General features: G+C 44.7%; 1 protein-coding gene across 1 annotated transcript in view; it reads right to left on the reverse strand.

Moving 5' to 3' along the window:
* Positions 1-10,348: 10,348 nt before the first annotated feature.
* Positions 10,349-12,913, reverse strand: part of zfand3 (zinc finger, AN1-type domain 3) — a gene marked incomplete at its 3' end in the record, with an annotated part of 18,034 nt that continues 15,469 nt past the window's right edge. The window contains exon 6 of the mRNA XM_083650435.1: positions 10,349-10,503. Within this exon, the coding sequence (XP_083506561.1) occupies positions 10,349-10,503 (155 nt within the window). The remainder of the gene's footprint in view (positions 10,504-12,913) is intronic.

The raw sequence follows: 12,913 nt of genomic DNA on the forward strand, positions 1-12,913 counted from the left end.
TTAGTGCTGCTTTAAGATGCTTCTGATGGGAATATATGGTGCTGCAGTCATTAGTTAGGGGATAGGAGGGATTATAGTCTCCTTTGAGGATGGAATTATATTGAACGAATATAAAAGAATGTCTGAACCCACGGGGCATGCCAATATCAAAAGGGGATGTGTGGGGGTGTAATATACAATGGATGTGGTAAGGCCACTGTTACAGGCGGGTAGCCTAAGGCTTTGTTCACACCATACGCCAAAGCCATGCAGAACTGATGCTGATCCAACGCCTAACCGGTCACACCAGGAGCAGTCTCTTTTCCTCAGCACCAGGCTCAGAGCTGTTCCTCTGGCCCCTCCCACCCCTCACAAATTACATTGACTTCATGCCTGGCAGCTCGAGATCAGCGCGCAGTACGCTTGGAAAATAGAGCAGAAGCTGAAACTATGGGATAAGTGTGGCATCAGCGTGGCTTCAGCGTGGCGTGGCGTGCGGCTGGTGTGAATGGACTCGCCTGTTAACAAGGACGCTGAAATGAAACTGCGTGGGATTGGCGTCTGGTGTGAACGTGCACTAACACATCAGCACAGTGGTCTGGTAAGAGGCAGCCCAAACTGAGCATTTGAAATCTGACAAGAGACATGAGCTGCCTTAGTAACCAATTAAAGTTGGCATTACCGTAGCTTCAACTCAGTCAACTCACAGAAGTTGCGCAAAACGCTTATACAGTAAGTGAAAGCCTGTGCAATGTCGACATTCTTAATTTACAAGTCACATTAATTTAAAAGCATATAAAGGACTGAAAATCAGTATTTCTAAACATACCGCTGAGCGAGTGCAAGGCCAGCAGAACATATCTGTAGCAGTTTGTCCAAAATTCCCAAAAATGTATCTATAAATATCAATAGCAAGCACATACCGTAATTCTTCTAATAAGCGCCTGTACTCTAATTGCCGCCGGGTCTTCCATTTACCGCCTGGTCCAAATTGATTTAGCATAATAAGCGCCTGACTCTAATTGCCGCCCGGGCCGGAAATGGAATATTTTTTTGGTTACCGTTGTTATTGTTGTTTTTGTCAAAACTGCCTGTACCTACCCTCTTGTGTGTACTAAGTACTATCTCACTGGTTTAAACTGCCTGTACCTAGCCTCTTGTGTGTACTAAGTACTATCTCACTGGTTTAAACTGCCTGTACCTAGCCTCTTGTGTGTACTAAGTACTATCTCACTGGTTTAAACTGCCTGTACCTAGCCTCTTGTGTGTACTAAGTACTATCTCACTGGTTTAAACTGCCTGTACCTAGCCTCTTGTGTGTACTAAGTACTATCTCACTGGTTTAAACTGCCTGTACCTAGCCTCTTGTGTGTACTAAGTACTATCTCACTGGTTTAAACTGCCTGTACCTAGCCTTTTGTGTGTACTAAGTACTATCTCACTGGTTTAAATAAGCTGTTTTTTAAAAATTTGATACTTTACGTTTTGCTGAGCAGGCATTTATGTTAAAAAAAAAATAACCGCCTGGCTCAATTATGGCCAAATGGAAATAACCGCCTGACTCTAATTGCCGCCTGGTCTTCCTTTTACCGCCTGGTCCAAATTGCTTTAGCATAATAAGCGCCCGGGCTCTTATTGGCAGAATTACGGTACTTTAGATTCACTTTAGAGAGATATACAGTAATAGAGATAGATGATAGATGATAGGTGATTGAATCCAGAATGTACTTGAGAGCGATAGCTGCTAGATCCAGGCTTGACTCAAGTCAGATGATTGGGATTTAATTGTTTGAGACTTTTCTGAATTGTCTGGAATGACGGAATTTCTTAAAGTTGAAACTGATTATAGTCAGACTCATGATGCTCTTACCAAGTTTTATCCTCCTAAAATCATAATATTTATGAAAAGTCATAGACAATTAGTTTTCTGTCAACATATTAAAGTGATACTGGACCCATGATTTGTTCGGACTTGACTTGGTGTTGTACAATTAGACTTGACCCGATGTTTTACATTTAGACTTGAGACTTAACATTAATGACATTTACTTGTTATAACATTGACTTGATTTGGAATTGAAATGGTGTTCTACATTTAGAACTTGTGCATCAAGACTTGAGACTGACTTGGGACTGGAGCAAAGTTGACTTGGGACCTCTGGTTGTTGACTCGCTCCCTCGCCCCCAAAGGGTCCATCTCAGAAAGTAGGGGTGTCACAATACACTCAGTTCACGATACGATACACGATATTGGGTTCACGATAACGATACGATACGATATTTTAACAATATTTTTTTGCGATCGATTTGTAAGTTGAGGGGGCATCCTCCATGCTAATTTGAGTCATTTCACCATTTTCATCCTCCGTGTCTGTAACGTCCCCTCATCTGTTCAAACAAAGCAATGAAAAGGAGAGCGAGCATGCAATCAGATGCAGATCAGTGCCACCATGTTCAGCTTCTTTTTCCTCACGATATGAAATTTCATCTCAACGATACATATTGTCACGTTTTGATATCGCGATATATTGTGGGACGATATATTGTGACATCCCTATCAGAAAGTCATCAAGGTGATGCAACAGCAGTCATGATGATGATGATGATAGATGCGTGGCAAAACATAAGCCTAATTAGATCAGGGGTTCGCAAAGATTAAATATATAGCTGTTTTTATGAGCCCTCAAACTGATGGGCAACCTTTCATTTCAGAAACAGTTAGACTTTTCCCCCCCAGAAGAAGGAAAATAATGGTAATGTGACAAATATGTAGATATCTTCTCAATTAATCTATGGGTAGAATATTACCATCGCCCATTTGTAACATGAATTAACAAAGATTACATGAAGAGTAGGTCATTTGACTGTTGAGCTAGCTGAATTACCTTTCCCCCAATCTGGGGAACCCATCGGTTAAACAAACAAACCAACAAACAAAATCTCTAACCTCTGGGGGCAGCAGCCCCGTTTCAATGTGGTGAAACAGGAAGTCAAGAGGCGTGGTCAACAGCAGAAGAACATCCCTTTCCGCTCCCTGCAAGCTCTGCCATTGGCTCCAACCGACCAGCTCCGCCCATTAATGGATTTCTTTTCCGCTCCCTGCGTGTCGCTCTCAAATCCGTCCGAATAACAACTCTAGCTCGTTGCTAGTAGCAAGTAGTAACTTGCTACACGCTGAAAATGGTAAGCGTTGACTACACACCGGTCACGTTCACTTCATTTTGATCGGGTAAAGCGCAGCATGCGTGCGAGCGCTGTTACGCCCCTTCAGACGGAGCCTGCCGACAGATTTTCGATGCAAGTCGAAAGTCTGTCTCGAGAGATTACCTTTCCCCTGGCGCAGGCTGTCTGGCACCATCCGAAGTCAGCTGCTTCACCGGGCCGCCAGCTGTAGCTCGAACCCTCTCTTGGCCAGCTCTGTCGTGGTTGCGGAGTGAGAGCCATCCAGGCCTCACGCGGTCAGTTGCGCCCCACCCAACAGGCAGGACTAAAACATAAATGGTGTGGAAAGTACCCACCTAGTTTCTCTCGCTCCTCTGATCTCCTTGTGTCACTCTTCTCCCTGTGAGATCCACTGTGTTTCCTGTCAGATCCACACCTGCCCACAAACACCTTTCCTCTTCTCCAAACTGGGAACTCTACTTCAGGAGACAACAGGCCTCTTAAAGAGACAGTCACACATGTCTCTCAAAGAATTCAGCATCAATCAACAAACAAATAGCCAGAAATACATAGGTAAATATTATCATATTTTCACTAGCAATGAGTTGATGGAATTACAGCCTACTGATCGTAACAGTAAGGAGGACTCCTGGCATTCAGATCATTATTTAAGCAGGGATCTCTTATTAGGCTACTGTAACGTCTCAGGATTCACTTTCTCTGACAGCTACTTTGTAACATGTAACCTCTACTTTCGACTTTTTTTCATATTAGCAACATCATCTGTGGTCAAGTGGATATGCATCCGAGATGTAACTGTAGATATGGATACAATTGCTCACCAAATCTAATATTGGACTTGGGTGACACCAGTGCTGCCTGGAACACAGCCTATTACATAAGACACATTTAGACAATGAAATTGATCCTGCATGAGTTCACAATAGACAGTATTACACCACATTACTGTACACTGACACATTGTCTTCATCACTATACCTGTGAGGACATACATTCCCTAACCTTCACACTAAATGTCCAACTCTGATCATTCTCCTTTTTAAGTAAAGGATGAAAGACAATGTCATCATTTTTCTTTTTCACACTTTGCATGGTTCAAGTTATCCTTCAAAGTGAAGACAGTAAGACGTCGACAGACAGAGAGGGTAGCAAAGACGGCAGTATAGGAAGTACTTAAGAGAAGGGGATATCCAATAGCAGCGTGGCATATATAGATTATTAGATTACGTTAGCCAATCAAGGCGGCGAGAGTGACAGGCTTCCTTGTCTGTTGAGCTGTAAGCCGATTAGTTACCACATCTTATCCTCCAAATCCCTCTCTATCGCTAGTGAACCTGACAGCGCTCTCTGCTTAACGCCTCAACACAAGATGTCATGTGATCAAAACAACATGGAACTCTAAAAAGCCAGAGGGAAGCTAGGAAACAGATCTCACACACACACACACACACACACACACACACACACACACACACACACACACACACACACACACACACACACACACACACACACACACACACACACACACACACACACACACAGAGTATACAGTAGTATGTGCATAAGGTATCTGCTGTCACAAAATGTGAGTTTTGTGAAATAGTTGAAAAGACCTGAAATAACCAATCTAATGCTGCTTAATTCTTGCTTCTTTCCTTGTCAACTGACTAAATGAAGCTTTAAGTCTGCAGAAAAGTTCACGTGAAGGAAAGGCTAGCTAATTCATGTAGCCTCCTAGGCGTGGATTACTTTGGATGTCAAAAGCTTTGATAGGCATGAATGGTCAAACAACACACACCACCAATTAATAACAATGTGACCCGGGAGAGCAGAGCTCCTGCTTGTAATGACAGACAGACAGACGGACACATGAGAAGACAGTGGAGAGAAAAGACCATAAGGACACTAAAAGGAAGCTAAGTTGAAGAAAAGTTGGTGACAAAATGAAGCCTAGATGGAAAAATAGGAGAGATATAGGAACATGTGAAAGAATAACAGGTGAGTCACTGGGCAGTTCTTAAGGATAAAGCAGGTGGCTAACATCCCCAGCAACAAAGTGGAACGCAGGATCAAAAGCAACGAGTCGAGTAACGAGTTGACAATTCAGTCTATCAGGCCAACACATGGGTGTTGCTCAAAGCCTCAAACAGCTTGAGAGAAGGGCTGTCAAAGAATATTTTATATTCGAATATATATTTGAATATAAAAATGTATATTTGAGAATTTATTTTTTACATTTAACCAGGTAAAAAAAAACTGGCCAAGAGGGCAACATAAGAACATACATCGTTTGCCTGGTTATTTAAAAACATTACAAAAGTGTACAGCAGGCTACTACCGTACTTTATTTGTAGTGACTGAATAAATATGGAAAACATATGTTTATGTTGAAATAAAAAACAATTTGATGTTCAAATAAATATACCAAGTAGTTATATAAGCTCTCTGGTTGTATTCACGCATGCAAAAAAAAAAAAAAAAAGTATTTGAATATATTGGAATGAATATGTTTTGTTTAAAGGGAATATTCAAATATGATTTGGGGGCAATTTTGACAGCCCTTCTTGAGAGAGGAGAAACTGTGACGGGTAACTAGGTGCCAGCGAGAGATGCACCTCATCTCCACATCTGTCGTGTGATCGTGATCTCATGATTTTGCGTGAATCCAGCTGCCTTGCAAGGTTAGGTGTGGATTCTCCCCAAACCAGGGTGGCGGTCAACCAACCTTGGCATCGTTTGAGGGCGCTTTTCTGATCAAACCGACATGCTTGTTTTTTGCATTAATTAGTGCAGCCGGCCCAACAAGACTCATCACCCCCATCACTGAAAAACCCCTTTGCTGAAAATTCTCCATTAGCAAACACACACACACACACACACACACACGCGCGCAAACAGATTTGTTAAGTAAATGAGAGTAGCTTTATAGCAGCCCTCTGTGAGCAGTAAACAGCTGTTACATCACTATAAAAAATGTACAAGGTGCTAGCACCAAGATGGCAAAGAGCCAGCAACATGTTGCAAGGCAGCATCATCTCTCTCATACACACACACTAAAACTCTAAGTACACAACCAGTAAGAATCAATCAAACTGAATCTATGTATTGATAAGACTGCCATTATCTTTCCTCTCTGCTATCTACGTTCCATCGCTCCATCCATCACGTCAATAACACAGCAGGAGAAGTGAACACTTTGTCTAATTCCACTTTATTCTTTCTCAGCAAAGGAACAAAAGTTGGAAAAGGGGAAGCAAAAAGAAAAACAATGGAAACAAATAGAAACAACATTTTCCATAATCATCTTCCCATATTTTTGCACCACATTACAACTGAAAAGATGCAGCTCTACACTAAAGTGTAAGTCAATCTGAAACGCAAAAAGGGGTTAAATAAGGATTTCTTTAAGATACAGGATATTCATTCATTATTGGATTTTTTTTTCAGTTCTTTCTGAAGCCCACCAGGAAAACATTTGAAAAGTAAATAATAATAATGTGCTGATTTCAACTTCCAGCATTCTGTTGGCCCCCAGCCCCGTCTACCACCACCCCCGTCCCTTCGCTTACTAAAAGACAAAAAAGAGAGAGAGGGGGGGAGAGAGAGAGAGAGAGAGGGCAAAATAAAGACAAAATGAGCGATCAATAAAGTGGAAAGATGAGAGAAGAGAAGAGAAAGGCAGAGGGAGGAGGATGCAGGAGAGCACACCATGCTAGCTGGAAATCAAAGATGGAGCATCGAGGGAGGGATACAGATTGTCCACATTTATGAGTGGACAGAGGGCAAAAAGAGAAAGTGAGGTCTCGTTTCAAGGCTAGCAAAGAAATCATTTTCAAAGACTGGTGGCTGATGGGAAATGAAGTCCTTGACTAAGACATGATGAATAGTAGTTGGAAGACACCTGCACTACAACAGCAGTCACCATCCGCAGCAGGAAAATCTGAGTGGCAGAACATTCTGCCAACTCAGCTCAAGTCCAAACTCCACGTGTAGTGCTATTTTTGACCACTTGTGCTCAATGTGCACAACGGCCCAACTGTAAACAACACAAAGGAGTGAGTGTGTTCGCCAATCTATGGTCAATGTGTGTGTGTGTGTGTGTGTGTGTGTGTGTGTGTGTGCAACAACGCAGACAAGCCAGGTCAAGTCAGAGGTCAGAAGCACAGTTCAGTGTCCGCTGCGTTTGTACAGTTTGTCATCCTGAAGGTTGAACTCATCCAGCACCTGTAATCCAGATGTTGTTCAAAAGGAGGAGGGAGGAGCTGTGGAGCTGAAACAGGAGGAGGTGTGTGACAGGGAGGAGCTGTGGAGCTGAAACAGGAGGTGGTGTGTGACAGGGAGGAGCTGTGGAGCTGAAACAGGAGGAGGTGGGGCCAAGTGGTGTGTGACAGGGAGGAGCTGTGGAGCTGAAACAGGAGGGGGTGGGGCCAGGAGGTTGTGTGACAGGGAGGAGCTGTGGAGCTGAAACAGGAGGAGGTGGGGCCAGGAGGTGTGTGACAGGGAGGAGCTGTGGAGCTGAAACAGGAGGGGGTGGGGCCAGGAGGTGTGTGACAGGGAGGAGCTGTGGAGCTGAAACAGGAGGGGGTGGGGCCAGGAGGGGGTGTGACAGGGAGGAGCTGTGGAGCTGAAACAGGAGGAGTTTGAGAGCGGTAGGGCTGACCCAAATGCTTCGAAGCTTCAATCGATGCCATTGGTAATCGATTTTCAAATCAGTATTCGAATGCTTCGTTTTTCTTCTTAAATATATATTTTTTATAGTAATCCAACATGATTCGTTATGCATTAACATTCATTATTATTAGTTATTCTCTCAGACAAGGACATTGTGCCTCACAGCTTTCATCTAACCTTACTTCCCAGCACTGAAACTGTTAGTTTGACCATGGAGCCACCAGGGCCTACTGTACATATGAGCACATTTGTTTTTATGGGCTATGGCTGTGATTTTATTTGATGTGCTTTTTGCACTTTTTTTTTTAATCCATTTTCATTTCAATAAAAAGGAAAATCCTTGAAGTATTCGAATCTATTTGAATACTTGTCACTGAAGCTTCGAAGCCCAAAAATGGTATTGGGGGACAGACAGCCGTAGAGAATGGGGGGTAAAGACATGGCGGCGGTGGAGCTAAAACAGAAGGAGGTTGGGAGGGTAAAGAAACAGACAGAGAGGGAACAATGGCGAGAGAAAAACCTCAACAGATAAAAGTCTTGATCAGTCACACCATTACCTCGCTAGAAAAATTAGGGGGTATGTGTGTATGTGTGGTGGGGGGGCACAATTCCTCTGCGGAGTAAGTAAGGTGCACACCATGCACTCACAACATGTACACACACCATGCACTCACAACATGTACGCACACCATGCACTCACAACATGTACACACACCATGCACTCACAACATGTACACACACCATGCACTCACAACATGTACGCACACCATGCACTCACAACATGTACTCACACCATGCACTCACAACATGTACTCACACCATGCACTCACAACATGTACACACACCATGCACTCACAACATGTACGCACACCATGCACTCACAACATGTACTCACACCATGCACTCACAACATGTACTCACACCATGCACTCACAACATGTACACACACCATGCACTCACAACATGTACACACACCATGCACTCACAACATGTACGCACACCATGCACTCACAACATGTACTCACACCATGCACTCACAACATGTACTCACACCATGCACTCACAACATGTACACACACCATGCACTCACAACATGTACGCACACCATGCACTCACAACATGTACGCACACCATGCACTCACAACATGTACGCACACACCATGCACTCACAACATGTACGCACACCATGCACTCACAACATGTACGCACACCATGCACTCACAACATGTACACACACCATGCACTCACAACATGTACGCACACCATGCACTCACAACATGTACGCACACCATGCACTCACAACATGTACACACACCATGCACTCACAACATGTACGCACACCATGCACTCACAACATTGTGCATTCGAGTCCAGCTCACAGCAAAAGTCTTGAACTTGGACGTGGTGTCACGCCCACCTCATTCCTCCACAGTGTGGTGTTCGCTGGCACAGACACCATCAACACAATGTCTTAAGAAAAAGGAAGGAGTAAGAGCATAGTGATGTCCTGGGGGTGGAAGACGGGGGAGGATGGGGGCGTTTAGACTGGGCTTTGATATTCCGATAACCTGAGGTGGTGCTGATGAGTAGAGAGTGTATGCGCTCCTATGGGTTTGGGTTAGGGGGTGGTGGTGGTGGTAAGACAGACAAGGTGAGGCTGGCTTAGCTGGGTTTGCTTCACAAGGTCCATGCTTGGCGCAGAGTATTTAGCAGCTCTGTCTGATTTTGAGGTAAAGAGCACAGTCTATAAACAGCGCCAGGGCTTAAAGTGTGTACAAAGGGTTAACTAGCCCCTCCTCCTTTTTGTTGTTGTCGAGGTAAACAGCATAGTCTCAAATGGGCTTCCAAAAGTTTGTACAAAGCATTGTATTACTTCTTCACCTCTTTTTATTCACTCTCTTTCTCCCTTCATTCCTGTGTATTCAGGAGCTTGCTGCAAAAAAAAGTGTTTCCTCTCCTCCTCATTATTGTCCTCTCATCCCTGGGCTGGATTTCCCAAAAGGCTTCTTAGCAGCAGGGAGATGGTTAGGCCAACAAAAGCAGAACATAAGTGAGAGGAAAAGGGGGGTGGGGTTAACAAACTGTAATCATCATTTGAAATGAATGAGCAGAGGTTTGTGTCCAAAAGAACCTGCAGAAATCCTGGGGGGGGCGGGGACTGAGAAAAGGGGGTGGGGATCAAATCCCTTAGTGCCACCAGAGACAGCATCTGAATACCCAGATGCCTTTGAGGGAAACACATGGCAGCACCCTGGCCAGGTGGTTCAGGAGCACTCCTCACCCTGGCCAGGTGGTTCAGGAGCACTCCTCGCCCTGGCCAGGTGGTTCAGGAGCACTCCTCGCCCTGGCCAGGTGGTTCAGGAGCACTCCTCGCCCTGGCCAGGTGGTTCAGGAGCACTCCTCGCCCTGGCCAGGTGGTTCAGGAGCACTCCTCGCCCTGGCCAGGTGGTTCAGGAGCACTCCTCGCCCTGGCCAGGTGGTTCAGGAGCACTCCTCGCCCTGGCCAGGTGGTTCAGGAGCACTCCTCGCCGATGCGCTGGCAGGAGCGGCCCACCTTGCGGTCCAGTTTGACCATCTTGAGGGCGGCCTCCTGACGGCCGCGGCCCAGGTGGTCAAACAGACAGTCGTGCTGCTCCGGCAGCCGGTGGAGAATACAGAACACGTAGCCTGGAGGGGAGGAGAGGGGAGACGGGGGGAGACAGGGAGGAGGAGAGGGGAGACAGGGAGGACGATTAGCTTAGCCGCGTTCAGGCGACGTGCAGGGATTTGTCTTGGTGACATCGGCACTGGGATGTACAGACCGCTTACAGTGTTACAAAATACATACTGACTCGCATGGACAACAGGAGCTAACTGAGTGCAAAAGGACATACTATGAACAGTACACTACACATATAGAGAGGCAAAGTGAACGTCACTTCCTGCTTCAGCACTGTACCAGAGATTTTCTTCTGCCATTTATTTTCCCAGACATTTCATAAAATACTTATAAAAAATAGTTTTACTTGGTCAAACCAAACGGTTCAGCTATATTTAGAATCGGGACAGACCATAGAACATCGGACCAAAACTTTAAAAAAGAAAACATAGAACAAATATTTTCTTTAAATCTGCTTTTTTTTTTTTTTTTTACATTTTGGTCTGAGTGAAATGTTATGCAGTCTCTCCTCTTCATAAATATGTCTGAACTGTTTGGTTTGAACAAGTAAAACTATTTTTATAAGCATTTTACAAAATGTCTATGGGAAAATAAATGGGGGATGAAAATCTCTGGTACAGTGCTGAAGCAGGACGTGACGTTCCACTTTGGCTCTCTATAACTAAATGTATACATTATTATAATAGTATATCCACCACTATTCAGGCAATGGCAAACATGCTGTTGCTCATGTACAACATGAAGTCCATACTGCTACACTATGTGCTATGCATTACAATGGCAATAGAGACACTGCATGAAATAGGCCACGCCCATCACGGGGGAAAAGCTCCGTTCATTTCCACACACCAGCGTCATTTTCCTTGAATTTAACATAGCTAAAAGCTGTTGTGTGGTGGGCTGCGCAGACAACAAATGTAAAAAATCGCCAGTTAATTTTTTTTGTACTCCTGAGGAAAACAAGGAAGCCATTGAGAATTGTCGAGAAGAAAAATGTGGATGTTGCTGTCAATGAATTAAGTTGGAGTGTTCATCTTCTGTATATACGATCTTTTTGTGCAAGACCTGACCATGCACGCGACATAGGAGAACGCCAGGATTGGACAGGAGTTTGTGTTTTCCCCCGTTTTGGGCGTGGTTTCTGAATGATGACGCGTTCCGCAGTGTCTCTATGTAGGTTTACAAATATATTCTTCACTATACAGTACTGATTGAGAGATTAAAAAAATTCTAAGTTCTTCTAAATTCCCAAGGGGAAATCATATTTATTGCTTCTACTGCGGCCAAGCTTCTGTTAGTAAAAGGTCCCATTGTTATTAGAGACAACCTTGTTGATACCTTCTCACGTTGACTGCATTCAAGAGAGAGACAACCCTCATCTCTCTCACTGACTTCCCTGTCGCACTCTCAACAAAAGGTCCTGGCACTGTCGGAGGCTCGTCAAGCCCAGAGAAGCTCGTTAGCGCTCGTCGTCTTAAATTCATTCATTAATACACATAATAACACTGCTGGCATTCAATGAGCGGTGATTAAAAGCCCAGCTTGACAGCTCGTTGCTATGCAATTAAAGTCTGGCCGATTACAGAGCACACGAGTGGAGTGGAAGGAATAAAGACGCACAACGTTGAGACTGGCACACGTATTGATGTTTCCATCCTTAAACTAATAGGAAAAAGATCATCAGATCTATGGGGGGACCTGTGGCGTAAGTATGTTTTTGTATCATGTATTGCAAAGGATAGGATAGCAACAACAACAAAATAATAATTTTCAATTTCGCCCCCGTTTTTATTTTCTGTTTTTTGCTCCACGTGAAATGTGTTATGGTCACATGATTCAGTAGGTCACTGGTTAGCTTGGTTCCAGCCTTAAAACTCATTATATAAGGATTTTTCAGAATGTCTATGGAGAAAATTAATGGGGAATCCTCTTCCGGGGCTGGAAACATCACGTGACTGTTGAGACCTTCTCCCTCGCCCTCGCCCCCAAACACCACCCATATCCCCCTACCCACTAATCCTAACCACCCCTTGAACATGGACCCCCCCCCCCCAAATCACCCTACCCACTAATCCTAACCACCCCTTGAACATGGACCCCCCCCCAAAACACCACCCATATCCCCCTACCCACTAATCCTAACCACCCCTTGAACATGGACCCCCCCCCCCAAAACACCACCCATATGCCCCTACCCACTAATCCCAACCACCCCTTGAACATGGACCCCCCCCCCCCCAAAACACCACCCATTTCGCCCAGACACTAAACCTAACCACCCCTTGAACCTGGACCCCCCCCCCCAAAACACCACCCATATCCCCCTACCCACTAATCCTAACCACCCCTTGAACCTGGAACCCGCCCCCAAAACACCACCCATTTCGCCCAGACACTAAACCTAACCACCCCTCGAAT

The sequence above is a fragment of the Poromitra crassiceps genome (assembly GCF_964638095.1).
Source record: "Poromitra crassiceps genome assembly, chromosome: 14".
NCBI classification, from domain to species: domain Eukaryota; kingdom Metazoa; phylum Chordata; class Actinopteri; order Beryciformes; family Melamphaidae; genus Poromitra; species Poromitra crassiceps.